At 40.7% G+C, this 17097-nt stretch overlaps 1 protein-coding gene across 1 annotated transcript in view; it reads right to left on the reverse strand.

The window, feature by feature from the left end:
• Positions 1–17095, reverse strand: part of ZNF318 (zinc finger protein 318) — a gene marked incomplete at its 5' end in the record, with an annotated part of 22438 nt that extends 5343 nt beyond the window's left edge. Inside the window, 8 exons of the mRNA XM_044675326.1 lie at positions 1100–1199; positions 1664–1870; positions 3655–3986; positions 4878–4977; positions 6823–8241; positions 9581–10199; positions 15495–15646; positions 16754–17095. Of these exons, the coding sequence (XP_044531261.1) occupies positions 1100–1199; positions 1664–1870; positions 3655–3986; positions 4878–4977; positions 6823–8241; positions 9581–10199; positions 15495–15646; positions 16754–17095 (3271 nt within the window). The remainder of the gene's footprint in view (positions 1–1099; positions 1200–1663; positions 1871–3654; positions 3987–4877; positions 4978–6822; positions 8242–9580; positions 10200–15494; positions 15647–16753) is intronic.
• Between the last annotated feature and the right edge of the window lie 2 nt (positions 17096–17097).

The raw sequence follows: 17097 nt of genomic DNA on the forward strand, positions 1-17097 counted from the left end.
TATATATATATATATATATTCTAACTAACTCACTAAACAGCAGACAACTACAAACCCACATACTCTCCTCCTTCAATCAGATTTTACAGCAACCAACTGTCACCAGCAACTGCCAGCAGTACCCTGCCCTCAGGAAACCTTAGAGCAAAAAGCCCCTTCTCACAAACTTTCCAGCTTCCCTTTTATCTCTCACTATCCAACTGTCATTCTTATAAGAACAAAGTGTCACCTTAAGGATAGAAGCTTATATGCCAACAATAAGAAATCTTGAGAAGGAATCCATGATAGTTCTATTTGACTTGGGCTTAAAAAAAAAAACACAACTCAGATTAGACAAAAGCAAAATCTCTTAAGGAGATACTTTCAAGTTTTTCTTGCCTTGTCTTTAGGAAGAATGGAAGACATTCTTTTAACCACTCCCTACTTACTCTACTAGTCCTAAGACTTGTTCAAGCTCCTTGGTCATTATCACTCTCCTTCCAAACAAAGACAAAGAACAATGAGCTTCTAAAATCCATCCCACATGCAAGAAAATCAAAACAACTACTTAATTATATGGATGCCATTTATTGAGTTCTCAGAAAGCTAATAATTCATGGTCCACTAATTGATAATTCTGTTGCTAATGCTCTTGGAATCTCAACCTCCCAACCAAGCTTCAAAAAAGACAGTCAGACTAGAACTACTCATATGTCAGTCAATAATTTGCCTACTCATCAGATCCACAGTATGGCAAATATTGATTACTTTTCAACTAGAGAAGATGAAGAATGAAGAAACTTATTTCCCATTACTCTTAAGCACTTCACTATCCTAACAACTAATCTAGATCCTTTTGGGTTCTTTTAAGAAGCAAAAGCCGTTCAAATGAAGTATCTCATCTCTGATTTTTCTTAGTTCATTGAATTTCAAGTGAAAAAAAAAATTGCCAAATAAGAGAATAGAAAATAAGCCAATAACTTGAAGCTCTGGCCTTGATCATGAATGAGGACACTATTCACCCTACTTCTATCCTTTGCTGCTGCCCCTAAGCATCAGAGCCAAAGGAATCCTCTGCCAACTAACTAAAAAAATGACATAGGTAAAGAAGGGAACATACCTTTGGCAGGAACCGTTATTTTATCAGCACGCTTGGTGTTATCTTGCTTGGCCTCACTCTGGATCTTCGAAGCCCAAGGTCTGTTGTAGGGATCCAGTGTCTATTTGCAAGAGGCAGAGGTGCTCACACAATAGCACTAATAACTCAAGGATACACCTTTCCTCTCTGTCATTTTCTTTCCCACCTGAGGCCATAGACCCCAGCAACCCTCCCCCCCTCCCCATCTGCCAAATGGTTAAAACGGAAATCACCTGTGAAAAAGGTAAACAAATGTTAGAGCAAGCAGCCAGCAATGGATTAAGTGAAACTCAAAAAAAATCAGGTACTCAAGGAATCAAGAGACAAAAGCTCCACTTACACTTGTTATGGTGTCTAGGTACAGCCAGGATCCCTGGACTGAACCCCTGGGGATGATGTCTCCTTCGAAGGGGTTGCTTGGCTCTTTGGATTAGGGCTCCTGCCCACATGAGAACTTTTCACTTGTCAGACAGAGTTTGAGATGTGGAAGGAGGCACAGAGTGAGGGGAAGGGAAGGAAGAATAAAGGAGAGGCCAGGACACCTACCTGTCTATGTTTCTTCTTATGCATGTGAGTAAAGAAATCAAACATGGTCCCACAAATGGTGTTGCAATCTCTGCACCAATGATTCCCAGCATCATAATATTCATACACAGTAGCCAGCTGGGAAGAATGCTTGGCTGAGGGCTGGGATGAAGTATCTGTGGGCTTGGGGCTCTTGGCATGAGACTTCTCATTATTCGATTTTGATTCCTATAGGTAAAAAAAAGTTTCAAATAATAAGAGCTTAGAGCTTAAACAACTCCTGCCCTCTTAGAAAAAAGGACATTAATAACTCCAGCCATGCTAGGGTCAGTTCAAAGAAAATATTCCCCACTTCACATTTAGTAGGGTCCACATGATTATACCTCCAGGATACAAGTTCTATCCACTGGCTAGGCCTTCAGAAAAGAGGAGGGAACCTAGAGAAGCCTAGATCTAAGACAAAATCACTGTGACTTCATAGTTTCATCTCACCATGAGAACCAAATAACAGCAGTAGCTAAAATAAAATGCACCAAAAGAATCTTTCTTGGAAAGTAAAGCAGTCATTTAATTCCTTCCCCACAGCCACACTTTGGTTTGGGAAGCCTTAGAGAAGGCCTAAGCATTGTGCAGGTAGAAGAGGTGATTACCTTCAGGTTCTGGGAATGCATCTCTAGCTCCAAAAATAGAAATTCTATCATTAGAGCTCCATTCCATTAGTTTAATCTGTATTTTCTTTTGAAATGCTACCTCTCAGGGTAACCCATTAAATCTTCCTTCATAAACTAATTTTACTGACATTAAAATACTTTCAGCTAGTTGTGAAGCAAAGCACTAAAGAAATGGGAAATGGAATGGGGTGAGAGGATATAGAGATATAATTTGTGATGTGGGAGGCCTGCTGCAAAGTGGGCACTATGAGGTCATAGATAGGGCAGGTGGTAAAGATTCAAAGGCAAATTCTGAGTATTTTTGCCACTGCACATGAGTCACTATACTAAGAACTCTAACTTTTATTTATTATACTAGGTTAAATAAAGGAGAAATAGCAAGGGTAAAAAGGGTAGGGACATGGCAGAAGTAGTTCCTTACTAGGAAGAGGAAAATTAGACTGTAAGATCAGTTCAGAAGTACCAGGTCTATACATGTTCCTGCCAATTCAGACTGAGAATTTACAGGCAAATCAAGATGACAAATCTTCTCAGATCTAAGGAAGACAATAATCCTAACCCATGTGCCAGTCAACTACAAAGGACCAAAACCTCAGAACTTTTTTCCCCTTCAGAGCACCTACCTGATTCGTGCAATAGTAATCACAACAACTGCATATATTTGATGAAGAGAACTATGCTAAAAGGACATAAGGAAACTAAAACTCATTCCTCCTGGATTACACAGGCTAGACAATGACACAAAACAAATTTATATGGGGCCTGAGTCACTTGGATACTAGGCTCTGGACAAGATCACATATAGCTTTTCCTGTCTTTACAATCCAGAATAACAACTCAGACCAAAAAAAAAAAAAAAAGTTTTAGTTAAGTCATAAAAGACCCAAAGAACAGAAAACTGCCAATAGAGATCCAGCAATCTATTCTGTAGGTGAATCCAAAAGAGTTCATTCAAGAAAAATAAGCAACATTAATCCTAAAGGGTGATTTCAGAAAAGTACTCTTTTAAAAGGGAAAAAGCCTGCCATCTCACCTGGCCCAGAATGTAAACCATATAAGTTTTCTGTGCACTGTCCCAATCTCTATCAGAGACCATACCACCTCCAGACTGATGCTTCTTTCTCAAAGAAGCACCACATGCCAGGAAAACTCTTATCAATTCCAATAAGTTCTGGTGAAATAGCCAACCCCTAAATAAGAGAGCTGATAACACACAAGTAATTGAATTTGAAAAGCACACACACACCCTGCTCTGCCAGGCCCTGACCTAGGTACAGATGATTAGGCCTGATGAGCCCCAAGACTCTCTCCTCCTCATCAATATCTGAGATCAGACATTACCTTGCTAGAAGAAGAGGAGGAGGAAGAGGAGGAGGAGGAAGAGTTGTTAGAGGATGGAGACACTTTTTCTGGGCTCTTGGATTTCTCAGCCTTCCCAGACTTCTCTGACGACTCTTTGCTATCATTAGAAGGCTTTTGGGTTTTATCAAAGATGTTGATCCCCAGGATCTGAGCCACCTTGTCCAGCTCAGACTGTTTCTTTTCTGCTGCCTCTGCCTCACGCCGCAGCTCTGCCATGTCCTTCATGATGTTGTCCTGCAGTCGGCTCACCTCCACCAGGAGTGGGTCTTTGTGGCCATCTTTCTCCCGTCGTTTCTTACGGAGCATCTCCCCTGGTGAGACGGTAGTAGAAAGCATCACATGATAAATCAGTTAAGAGTATAAATTAATATTTCAACTACAATGGGGAAAAAAGCCCCAACAAACTACTAGAACAGGTTGTAGAATTTTTTCCCCAAGGTTTTTAAGAGCACTTATAGGCTCTTTTTTTTTTGCCTGTTTATTTTTTAAGTAAAGCCTAACTAGGGGCAGATGAAGGGACCATGTAATCTCAGGTGGCCTTTTTCTATTCCATGACTACATTTGATGATGATGTTGATGATGACTGATGATAATTCAACTTATAATTCTTCCTGAGACTTGATGGGCTGAAAAAGGATAGTTAAATGGGTCTTTAAACCAGAAAAGGTTTTCTAGCTCATAACTCATTTAACTTAATTCAAGGGGCTCATTTTAGCTTTCCTAGTCCAGCTGAACTCAATCACAAAATTCCTGATTCTCTTCCTTACACACTACATTTTTGAGGCATACAAAACAGCCTCCTTTTCCCAATCACTCAGGTATATTTCTCACTCATATGAGACTGGTTTTTACAGAGGTTAACAATGAGCCTCCTCCACTCTTACTCAGTTACTTATTCAAGACCCAGAAAGGAATAGTTAGAACTTCACTGAAACTCTTACCCACTCTTCTCCCATACCACTCCAACAATGAGACTGTCAGATCCCAGTACTCAATACTGATATTAGAGCAAAAGCCCCTACCTCTCCTAAGTGGCTAGGAATTCAAATTTCCAAGGCAGTAGAATAAGGAATAACTGTATAACTCAGGCCCCATGGGCAATAAATCCATCATCCTAGATTCTTCCTAAATCCTTTCCAATTAGCTTTCCTCCTCAACCTGGGGTAACAGAAACAGCTTCATTCTAGGGCAAGGAGCAATACCTTGCTGCTTATGAAGCCGATCCAGCTCAGTCCTGAGATAGTACATCTTCTTCTGCCGTGCATCCCGGTCACTCCTCAGTTTTTCCCTCTCTTCTATAACCTGTAGGGTACAGAAGGGTATGGTGCTTCCTCTCACTTCCAGCAACAGACTCCAGCTATATTACTAGCATCCCTTCCCCAAAAGCTCTCATACTTGATAATCTCAAAGACATACATGTGCCTACCTACATTTGAGCCCAATATCTATGAGCTCATCCCTGAATCCATTTCTATTCTAATAAAGTGGTCAGAAAAAAATTCAAACCTCTCTCTTCCTTCCTCTACCCAGAACTCATGCTGTCTATTCAATCAGCTACACTATTTGAGAAAGTACTAGATTATTCTCGGTAAGTCTCTTTCTAAATTAGGAAATTAGACAATAAAATTTCACTTGAAGGGAATGGCAGATGCTGTTTCTGGGCCATGAGAACAGACCATTGGGTTTGAATAATTTCTAAATTAAAATTAATTGGCCCCAGGTCTAAGGCTCATGAAAAGGACTGTGGGAAAAGAATTAGTCACTAAAAGTTGGCTCTGAATTTTTTTTGGTTCTGTATCCATAGAAGCCACCAGCCTCCATTTCAAGAGAGGAAGAATATAGCTTATTAACAATAATTGACACTTACATATATAGCTATTAGAGTATTGCAAAGCATTTTACAGACATCTTGTTTGACCTTCCCAATAATATTGTTAAGTTCCTTAGTTATTATTATCTCTGTTTTACCCATAAAACTGAGGCTGAGAGAGGTAAGTGATCTGGAAGAGTCATACAGATAGTGTCGGAGACCAAATTTGGATTCAGGTCTTCCTGATTTTCTAACTCCAAATCTAGTGTTCTACCCACTAAACCACCACCTAACTATCTCCAACTAGCTTACAGTAGCATAGAGATGTAAAGGCCTAGGAAAACAAGAAGGGGAAAATAAAAACACTCTTATTTTCTGTTCTTTCTCTAAAGTCTCCATAACTCACAATATATAAAATTTTAAAAAAATCAATACATATTATATAAACATATATATAACTAAATTATTTTAGATCTACAAAGAGTACTAAATGTGTTGTATATTTCACATGCCCTAAACATTTATAATCTCTAATTCCCTCTCTTCACCCAAGAAAAATAAATAAGGCAAAAAAAACAAAACAACCCACCCCCTTAAAACAAAATGCTAAAAGTTTCTTTCTGTGGCTTCAAATTTCCTGATGTTTTACATCTCTTCAATTCTCTTCTCACAGACTGACAACATAAAGGGTCATTATCAAATAAGAATGTATGTGAAAATGCTTTGCAAACTTTAAAGAGATACCCAAATATGAGGTACAATTATGAAGCCATCATTTCTCATACTTTACTCCCTCTAAGGGCAACTGGAAAAAGCAGAAACAGTAGAACTTATGTTCCCAAGCCACGTCTTATTTCCTATGATCATTGTAAAAATTTCACTAGAAAGAAGCATAAAGATCGATAACTACTGCCCACCCCATTGGCCAGAAAACCTCTGATAGAGCCATGACTATTTAAGACTTCCCACCTCCACTACAAAACATCTTGTACTCAATACCACAAAAGCTCAACAACATGAAGAGACCTTGGCTTTGGACAAGAAAGTTAGAAAGTCGGCTGAAAAGACAACTGTTCTCCCAAGGTTGGACCTAGAATCACACCCAGGAAGGACTGCTCACAGAATCACCCTAAAGAGCAACATGTGAGGAAATCCGGGGAGAAAGGCCCACTTGCATGGGAGAGGATTACAATTCCTACAGCAACTAAAGAAACCAGTACCCGACCACAGCTCCCATCCCCATAACAAAACAAAAACAAATTTGGTACTGAGCTGCCCATCATGGCCTAAAACAAAGGACCCAGTTCACAAGATTCAACTACAAGGCTAATCTTCACCTTCTGCTTCTGCGAAGCCCGGTTCTTCTCATCTGAGATCTTTTCTGGATTGTATCTCATAAGTGGTGGAATGGGTAATCGAACAGGCACCTTGTTGGAGTTGTTGATGACAGGGATGGGAACTAGCATTGATTCATCCCTCTTGGTTTCAGCAGGGGGTATGGTGGGGATCACACGAAGGTTGGGGCGGCTAGGGGTGACCTGCTTAGTGACAGGTATGAGTCTGTGAGGATCAGTCAGTGGATGGCTAGGTTGTTGGGGGGAAGGATACATGGGCCAAGCAGAGACTGCATATGCCATGTAATGTCTATAGGCATCATAAGTAGAAGGAGGGATAGGAGGTGTCTGGTAGTCTGGAGGAATCTGAGCTGCAGGGAACTGAGTATTAGTGGGAATCTGAAACTGAGTCACAGAGGAAGTGCAGTGTGGAAGTCTAATGGGGGGAGCTGGGGCTGAGGGAATTAGACATCTGATGGCAGATGGCCGGGGCCCACTATTGGCCACTTCTGGTCCTGGGATCTGACTCATGGAATGGTCAGACTTGAGGAATGGAGGGCTGTTCTTTGCCCTCAGATAAGGATCCACAGGAGAAGCCATATGTGGTCTGGACATCTCAGGGGACCGAGTATCACTCCGCCGTGCCTCCCTGCTTTCCAGTCTGTGTGAGTCTGAAGAACTTCGATCAGATAAAGAACGTCGATCAACTGAACGTCGATCGACTGAGGAATGTGAGGGAAATTTCTTTCCATGAAGTCGTTCCTGGGTGCGCACAGCCAACTTGCTAATCTCTGCCACCCCAATATCCAACCCTATGGTCTTGAGCAAGTTATGGATTTTGGCATATTCTGGATTGGTTTCATCTCGTCCTTCCAGTTTCAGAGCTGATGATGGGGAGGGAGAGGAGTTTGCTCTCTCTCTCCGGGCTTCACTACCAAGGCCTCCAAGTGACTTTGGTGGAAATTCTGGCTTCAAGTCCTCTTCTTCATTCCCATAGAGAAACTTTTCCTCATCCTCTATGTCTGGAAAGCTACGTCGTCTCTTTTCTTGGGCACTGGTAGGCTCTGCCAACATACCCAGAATTCGAGAAAAACCACTGCCATCCTGGCTGGCTCTCTCATGAGGCAACAAGAAATCCGTGTGCCGCTCACCAGACTCAATCTTCCCATCTATTTTCTCCTTGTGGCTTAGAAAACTCCCAAACTTCTCTCTGAGGGGGCTAGTATCCTTAGGCAGCCCAGAAAGGGGACCCCACTGATAGGATTCTTGGGGTTCCTTCAATGCAGTCTCTGTCAGGGTTCCTTTGTTGTTTTCAACCTCTGAAGTAAAAGGAACGGTAGCACTGCTTGGGGGAAGAGATGGGTGGCCAGAGATGAGAGGAAGTTCTTGGCTAGAATTGGTACTGCTAGAAAAACTCTCCATCTGCAAAGACAAATATCATTACTTTAGCCCTCAAGTAGACCCAGGGCAGGATCTTATTTAAAATGCATTTGTTCAACTACAACACTATAAAATAAAGCAATATGGAGACTTTTTTTTTTAACCCTTCCCTTCTGTCTTAGAATCAATACTGTGTATTGGTTCCAAGGCAGAAGAGTGGTAAGGGTTAGGCAATGGGGATTAAGTGACTTGCCTAGGGTCACACAGATAGGAAGGGTCTGAGGCCAGATTTGAACCTAGGACCTGTCTCTAAGCCTGACTCTCAATCCACTGAGTCACCCAGCTGCCCCCTGGAGAGACTTTTAAGAACTCTGATCATTGCAGTAACTAAGCATGATTATAGAGGTAAAGAATGAAAAATAGTCAAACAAGGACAATGTATGAATATGTTTCATTTGACTATGTTTATTACTACAAGGGAGTTGGTTTTTTTTTAATAAAATAAGTTATAAAGTGCATAGCACAATACCTAGCACACACTAGGCAATAGTTATTTTTTTTTCCTTTCTCCTTTTAATGGGTTGGGGGTGGAGGGAAGGATGGAATTTAGCAGAGAAAACAAGGGTAATCAGATAGCCTCCTTCCAAGAAAAAACCCACAACAAGCAAGAAAAGAGGTCATTGAAGCATTTTTTAAAATGCAGAGGAGAAAATAAGGCAGGAAACACAATCAGGACAGCTTTGAAGTAAATGTGTTAAATTATATACTTTTGAAAGAATCAACTATATGAAAGAGAATTATGGTCTTATATACAATTCTCTTTATGAGAATTTCATTTATAATGAAATGTTCATGTTTGGAGTTCATAGGTCAAGAATGACAACAAAATCAAAAACAAAAAATGAAATGCATTTGTTCTTACTGAGTCAATTGGAAAAAGTAGATATAGATAAAAATTACCCTTAGGTAGGTTGGAGGGGAACATGAATAGATTGGTCCTACACCCATAGTGCTATACCTTGTCTTGCCGATCTAACAGGACAGGACCCCTGTTAGTTCTCTCCAACATCAACTACTTGGAGGCCCTCTTACAGACAGAAAGAGCTAGATCCTTAATTACTGATGCACTATTATTAACACCACAAATTCCTAGGAGTGACCTGAACAGAACACTTCCTATTTAAGAAAACCTTTGCATCTATCACTACACACTTTGGTTAAACAGTATTACCAACACAGCAAAAGGAGCTCAGGTGAGTCCTTTAGGAAAGTACTCAAAACTGTATCAAAAACAAAATTTAACAATAAGTAAAAATGTACCCAGACTGGCTCAGGGGAAAGAAGGGACTGGGTAGATGAAAAAGAAAAATAGGATTCAGACCTGCAGAGAAGGCTCCACAACTACTTCTACTCGCTTCTTCAGAATGGACTTCTTGGGCATCATAGGTACATCCTCTGGTCGATGCACTGTATATCCTGGCTCTGACCCTGATACTCCAGAGATGGTACAACTGCTGCTGCTGCTGCTATCTACTCCCACTAGATCCTGACCCATGCTTCTGTTTCGCTCTTCCTCTTCCTCCCGTTTTCTCCTGGCGAGGTCCAACTCCCGGAACTCAGGGTCCATGAACCGAGAGCTTGGGCTATGTCTTCGTTGGCGGTAGTTTCGAGCACCTGAAGCATAGTTAGGGTGGTCCCCACCCAAACTATGTATCTTCTCACTGTCATCATATCGGGATCGTTTGGCTTCCCTACTTCTTTCCTCAGATCGAACAGAATAGGAGACTTTGAGTTTGTCTCTGTCTCGAAGGAGATCATCATGACGGCTAACATGAGGGTTATAGTCAGACCTATGGAGGAAGGCCTCTCTTGTCCTGTAGTCCTCATCCAGCCGCCCCAGAAAAGGGCTAAGAGGCCCTTCTTCCCGAGTGGTGTAGCGCTCAAGGCCCCGAGAGCACTGGGAACTATGTGTGAAGATAGGACCATCAGCCAGGTCATCCCTGAAGAAAACAGAGAGGAATCACTGGATAGAATGGATTTCAAGACAATAAGGATAGAAGAGATTAATCTGGGACTACTCAGGGCATTCTAAAAGAAAGAATATAATATGATGAGAAGGTCAAAAATAGATAAGAACATATATCTGATGTCACGGAATAGCCATTTCAAAGAAAATGAGCTAGTCAGTGATTTCTACTGGCATCAACATGACTTTCCAGGAACATTATATATCATACTCCTGGCCTCCAAGTTCCAAAGATCCTCTGGCTTCTCCTGTCAGCTTTCTCTGGCCCTATTTGAATATCTATAAAGCAGGGGAGGACAGATTAAGTAATAGTCTGGTTTATCATATTTTTATCTTGAAGCAAAAAAGGTAAGTTATTTTCAGGTATATAGAGGAAAACAGAAACTAGATTAAACCTCTGTCCTGTTTATATCCCTGCTTCTGAGTACAAAGGAAAGGTAACCATTCTAACCTATTCTAAGGATTCCAGAAAGTTCTTATTACATAAAGTATTCTTTTCCCAATGTCAAATGCCCTAAATGTCACACCACTACAAGCTTTCAATAGCACTACTCAGGTTAGGAGAGATTTTCAATAGTAGCTTATATTTAAAGAAAGAGTCTTTTGGTAAGGAACATATAAAGGCATTCTGGCATTTCGAAAACTTATAACCTTTTAAAAATCTATATTTATAAAAAAAAAAAAACACAAAAAGTAAATTGCTTACCTCTCACTCTGATCCAAAGGGACAATGTCCTAAAGTTAGAATGATCATTACTGATGTCTTCTACAGTTTTAGGAGTTGCCTTTCTTTTGTTTTCATAAATTACTTTCTTACTGTAGTTGTTTTTATTTCTGCTTGCTTTAAAACCAGAAGAAAATCCTAGAGCTACCAATTTTGTTTTTTAGTAGGCATGGCTTCTTCAATAGGTCTAGAGACCTGAATAACATTTATTAATAACCCTATGACAAGCTCTCCAGGATAAAGTTTATCTTTCTAGAAGAGGCTGAAAATAAAACAGTCAGGGAAGAAATGTTCCTATTACCACTTCTTCCCTGTGTTGGGGAAGATATTACAAGTCTCAATGTAGTATATGACAGCACAGTATATGAATGAATGTTGCAAGAGTGATCAATTATATTATATTTTAAAGAAGCAGAATGCTTGTATAGCCAAGATTTGAGTGCCTCAACACACCTGCTACTAGGAGAGAATATTGGTAAAGTGACTTACCTCACTGCTAAAAAAAAAACAAGGACATTTTCTAGTCATACTACTTAAGAACAGATCTAGTGGATTTAACAAATTCATTTGTGCCTCCAAGGCTAGAACCTAGTCGGACCCAAGATACATGCAATTACCAACTAATGTAGTAGACTCAGTGTCTAATCAAATTAGAGAAAGTCAGAGTTGGAAGGAATTTCAGAAGTCCTTCAGTCAATTCCACACCTAAAGAGTAATCCCTTTTACAAGAAAAGGACATCCAGCCTTCACCTGAAGATCTTCAGTGGTAAAGGAAGCTATTTCTTAGAAGAGTGTCAGCATCAAGTACTGTCAATCTAAACAGAGAAATACTGTCAATTCCCAGAAAGTCTGAGTCCAGACATAAGATCTCAAAGATACTGGAAGAAAGAAAATGTTAAATGAACACATACCAAAATTAGACTTTTCAGAAATTAGCAAGTCTCCTTCCCAACCAAGGCTCAAAGAGTCAAGTAACCTCAGGGGAAGACAAGTCTCAGAAAGTTCTAAAAATCCTTTAGCTCTTACTATCAGGCCTAATCCTGAAATGGGTACCTTTTGCAAGGTTTGGTTGGGTCTGGCTGTTAGAAAAATGGTCTAGTTGGAGTCCACATTCTTTACTGCTGATTCTCTATGGCAGTCTTGAAAATTCCTTTCTCCAAGGCTTTTATATATGGCAAAAAGTACTGGCCCTAATCTATTTTGAAGGAAAATGAAATTTTAAGTATGAAAGGTGCTAAAACTGCATTCCCGTCCTAACTAGACTGGTTCTCCCATAGACAATACACATTCATTCACTTAACACAACATGGCTTATAGTATTTCTGGTTTTTCCAAAAAACCAGTTAGAGCACACATGTCAAGAATCAAGTGCAAGTTGCTATTCTAATCAGAAATGAACTTGGCAGCATAGAAATGATCATCCAGGTGAACTATCCAGATGGGAAATTCATAACCCTTCACAACCTGGCCGGAAGCTCTTTTCTAGGTTTGCACCTTTCCAAACCTCTTTGCATTACTATACAGCTACACCCACCTTCTCTAGGTTCCACACAATGCACTCTTTCTCCAGCTTCTTCACCTTTGCACTGGCCATCCTCTATGCCTGGAATGTTTCCTCCTCACTCCCAACTCTCAAAATTTTTTACTTCCTTCAGAGTACAGTTCAAGCATCATCTTTTATATAAAACCTTTCCTGATCTTCTCCCCACTGTCAGTACTCTCCCTAACTACCCTGTATTTATTTTGTATGTACTTTCATATGTACGTGTTATCTCCTCCAATAGAACAGTAAACTCTGAGAATAGGAATTTTTTCCTTTGAATTCCTAGCACATTGCAGGACTTAATACTGGTGGACTGATATTTGTTGAGAACTTTGAGTATAAGAAGGGAAACTCCAAATTATTTGTAAATAATTCACTTATATGCAAGAGCTGGGGGAGATGGGGGTGGGGGGGAGAGATAGCTTCTCTCATTATCAGCACCAGCTTAAACCTGGGCTCACTGTTAAAGGACATTCCAAAGATTATAACAAGATTTAGTAGATAGTCTCAAGAAACAATAACTTACACAAATTGAACATGAAGAGAGTCATATTTGTAGAAAAAAATTAGTGGGATAGGGCATAGAAAAGGAAAGAGAACAGCTTTTTCATCTTTCGCTAAAAAGCAGAACCACATTTTACTTATTTTAAAAAACATTAGTACATTATAATTGAAGGGTGATATTCTGGTGAACAATAGAAAACATGCAAATCACCTCCAAAGCACAATACAAAGGAGACTCACCTCCATCCAATTTACCTCAGCTGACCTCTCACTTCCTGAAACAGAAGCAGCTGAGCAGAGTGTCTTTGATGCATGGCTTACTCATAAAACTTGAAGCCATGACTCCAGACCATAGGCTTCAAAGCTATCAAACTATGTATGTTATCTTCCCTCATTTTACTTAGCCCACTGTTAAAGTGGTGCTTCGAGATAAATGCTATTTAGGGCAATTATATTCCTCTCATGCTTACTTCACATACATGTCTAATGTCCTCCTCCCACCTTCATATCCTCAAATTGTTGATGTATAGACAGTCTCCATTTGAGAGCAAATTCACACATGCTTACTGTCAAACAATTTGTTTACTCCCCATAATGTGCTGGGAATGGACCAAAACAGACATTGTTGAAACACTCAAGTTTATATAATTTGAGGGAAGCAGGGAAAAGCAAACTCCAAAATGGTTTCTTTCCTTGCATAATTGCAGGCCTTTTCCTGCAGACTTGGGAGCCAATGCCAAGTTTAAATTTAGTTCTCTCCAAAATATATTTCTCTCTTTTCAACACCTAATAGTTTCAGTACAATTCTTTATATAATTAAGATGTCAGGTTCTTATCTGATATTTTTATGTAAATATTTCCTCAATATGCTACCTTCTTTTTAGTTATGTTATAAAAATTTATTTTCATAAAACCAAGCACATTAACTCTATCCACAAAAGATACATGGTGAAAGGATTTCAAAAGAAATACATTGTTGACAGTTTTAAAAATTGTTCAATCCCATTAAAAGTCAAAGAAATGCAAATTAAAACAACTTTGAGGTACCACTTCATACCCATCACATTGCCAAGAATAATTAAAAACATTAAGATTCAAAGTCAACAAGGCTGTGGAGAAATAGGCACACTCAGTGCTGACGAAATTGCAAACTTGCAGAATCTTTTTGGAGAGAAACAAAGTACATGATAAAAGTTACAAAAATCACCATACTCTTTGTCCCAGTAATTCCATAGTTGGAGATATACCCTGAAAGTGTTATTAAAAAAACAAAAGCTATCTATCTGTTCAAAGATTTTCATAGTAGAATTATATGTAATTAAACAACAACCTAAATGTTTCAAAAGTAAAGGAATGGCTAATGGGTGGCATGTTGATAAAATGGAATAATGCAATGTAATTAAGACCAAAAAGCATTTGAAATAAAAGAAATCTGCAAAGGCCTATATAATGAAATAATGAAAAGTTAAAAAAACAGAACCAAAAGAGTGGACCTTGCACAATGATCACAATAGGAAAAATTAATGATGTTAAGAAATTAAGGAACAAAGAATTCTAATAGAATAACAATATATATATATTTCTTCAACAAAATTAATTTAAATGCAAAGTTAAGCTAGTTTATTTAAACTGTTGCTCAATGTTAATTTTTTTAAATAAAACATTGAATAGCAGCAATGTTAGAGCCTACTATCTTAATGGGCCAGACCATTCATGCTCAATGATGTCTATGTCTAAATTAAAAACAAATAATCAAGGGGGCAGCTGGGTAGCTCAGTGGATTGGGAGCCAGGCCTAGAGACAGGAGGTCCTAGGTTCAAATCCGGCCTCAGACACTTCCCAGCTGTGTGACCCTGGGCAAGTCACTTGACCCCCATTGCCTACCCTTGCCAATCTTCCACCTATAAGTCAATACACAGAAGTTAAGGGTTTAAAATTAAAAAAAAAAAAAAAAAAAAAAAAAAAAAAAAAAAAAAAACAAATAATCAATGGATTGAAGGACAGCTAGTATGGATTCCTATTTCAGGATCATTTTAAGTTAAAGATGAACTCTTAACATCTAACTTCCCTTTAAATGTGTTTGATCTTTTTATTCATTAATTTAACCTCTTACAAATCTATATTCTCAGCCTAAACAATAAGTCCAAAAACTCTTTAAGAAGGGAACTTTATTTCAGTATTCCAGGATTTGTTGAAAAGGGGCTTGTTTAATTCCATTATCCAATCCCTTCCTAATTTTATAGACTCTGATCATATTAAATCAACCTTCCCCCTTTCAATTTTTTACCCACACAGATTTCATCTAGCAGCATAGTCTTTATGTCCTTCTTTCTTGGAGGCCTTCCAACCCTCAAGGCCTCTGTTACACTCTGTGCTGGACATGGGTCCACAATTTCAGTGCTAATACCCAATACTTCAAACACAAGAACTTCAGTAATTAAGAGCCAGTCTACAATTACAAGCCACTACCATAACCCCTAGTTTTAGAAGAATCCTACCTGTCTATGTCACCCAGGTTATCCACTGGAGACCCTAATCGATCATTAAGCCTTCGGGGGTCAGGTGAGCCAAGGCAAAATCGGTCATTGCCGACAGTGATCCGCAAGCTTTGTTCCACTGAAGATTCAGAACGAAGTCCAGGAGATCTCCTCTGCAGAGACAAAACACAGCAGCTGGTGGTCAAGGGTAGTTTCCTTTCATTTTAAAACAGCGGAATTCAGTATGGGATCACAGAGGTTAGAAAAATGAGAAGAGACAAAATCGAGGGTACAAAAAAAATTTTCCCATTTTCCTGGAAGCACTACTTCCAGGGTAAGAAATAATTCATTAGAAATAAATCATTAGACGATTCCGTAACCCCAATCTCAATTTCAACGTTCAAGAATATTTCCTTGAAGGTAGGATTTATCTCCTTCGCCTTCCCAAATTGTCTCCCCTTTTGCTCTCCCCGGATCTTGACACCATATTCTTATTCAGCTATGACGACAGAAAAAAATAGCCCATTCATATCTACAGCATCTCACGGAACCACTCAAGGAAATAGAAATCCCTACCATTGGGATTCAAGAGATCTCTCAAAATAAAAGTCTACAGCTCAGCAATCAGAACACAAAGGGGGAGGGGAGGGAAGGAGAGAAAAAGATAATGTTAAATAGTCCAGGCTAAATAAACTCATCTCACATCCTTTCTACTCCTGTTTCCCCCCTTTGAATAGGGCTAATTTCATTTCAAGGAAAACAGGCTCGAGCTCAGAAAAATACCACTCTGTCTCCTCTTCCGCAGAGAAGGCTGCCATGACAAGAGCTGTCTTTCCCAAGCCTCAGGAGGCGGCTGAAGCCCCAAAAGACTGCAGTGCCGCAGGTCTCCAAGGAAGGACTGCTCAGAAGTCTACCACTGCACTCACTGCCATTACCCAGGCCCTATAGACAAGTGACACGAAAGGTAGTTTATGGAAAAAAAAGAAAACAGGGAGTGGGGGTGGGGCCAAATTTTCCCACAAATCTCACCCAGAGCCTGGGAAAACACACTGCTCCATCACCAAAAGGGCTCCTCGATTATTAATCCCGATTCCCGTTATCCCTCAGGGAAGACCCCGTTATACGGAAACGCTTTCTAGGGGCCAGCTAGGCCCGGAAGGGAGTCTACACTGGCTGTGCCCGGGTCAGGCGAGGGAGGCTCTGAGCGGCTCCCGAGGGCACGGGGGTCCTCCCTGCTCTGGACCCCAGCCCGGGGGCAGCGGGGCCCGGGGGTGGATTACCCGGCTGCCGCTGTCCCCCGGATGGTCTCCGCGGCCGTCCCGGGCGAAGTCGGAGCGGGAGCACGAGCGGCTGCTGCCGCGGAAGCCGCCGGAGCCCGACGGGAAGAGGCGTCGGGGCCGGGTCGGAGAAGGCGAGGCCCGGCGAGAGCGAGGCGGGGACGGAGAGCCCCGGCGGCCCCGCGGCGGGCTCGGGGAACCACGACGGCTCCACGGAGGAGATGGAGAGCCGCGCCGGCGGCCGCGGACAGAGTGCGGCGGCGGGGACGGGGAGCCGTGGCGGCCGCGGTGCCCCGAAGGGGAGCGGGGCCGGCGGCACGGGGGCCGGGAAGAGGCTGAAGACGAGG

Source organism: Gracilinanus agilis, chromosome 4 (assembly GCF_016433145.1).
Source record: "Gracilinanus agilis isolate LMUSP501 chromosome 4, AgileGrace, whole genome shotgun sequence".
Taxonomy (NCBI): Eukaryota; Metazoa; Chordata; class Mammalia; order Didelphimorphia; family Didelphidae; genus Gracilinanus; species Gracilinanus agilis.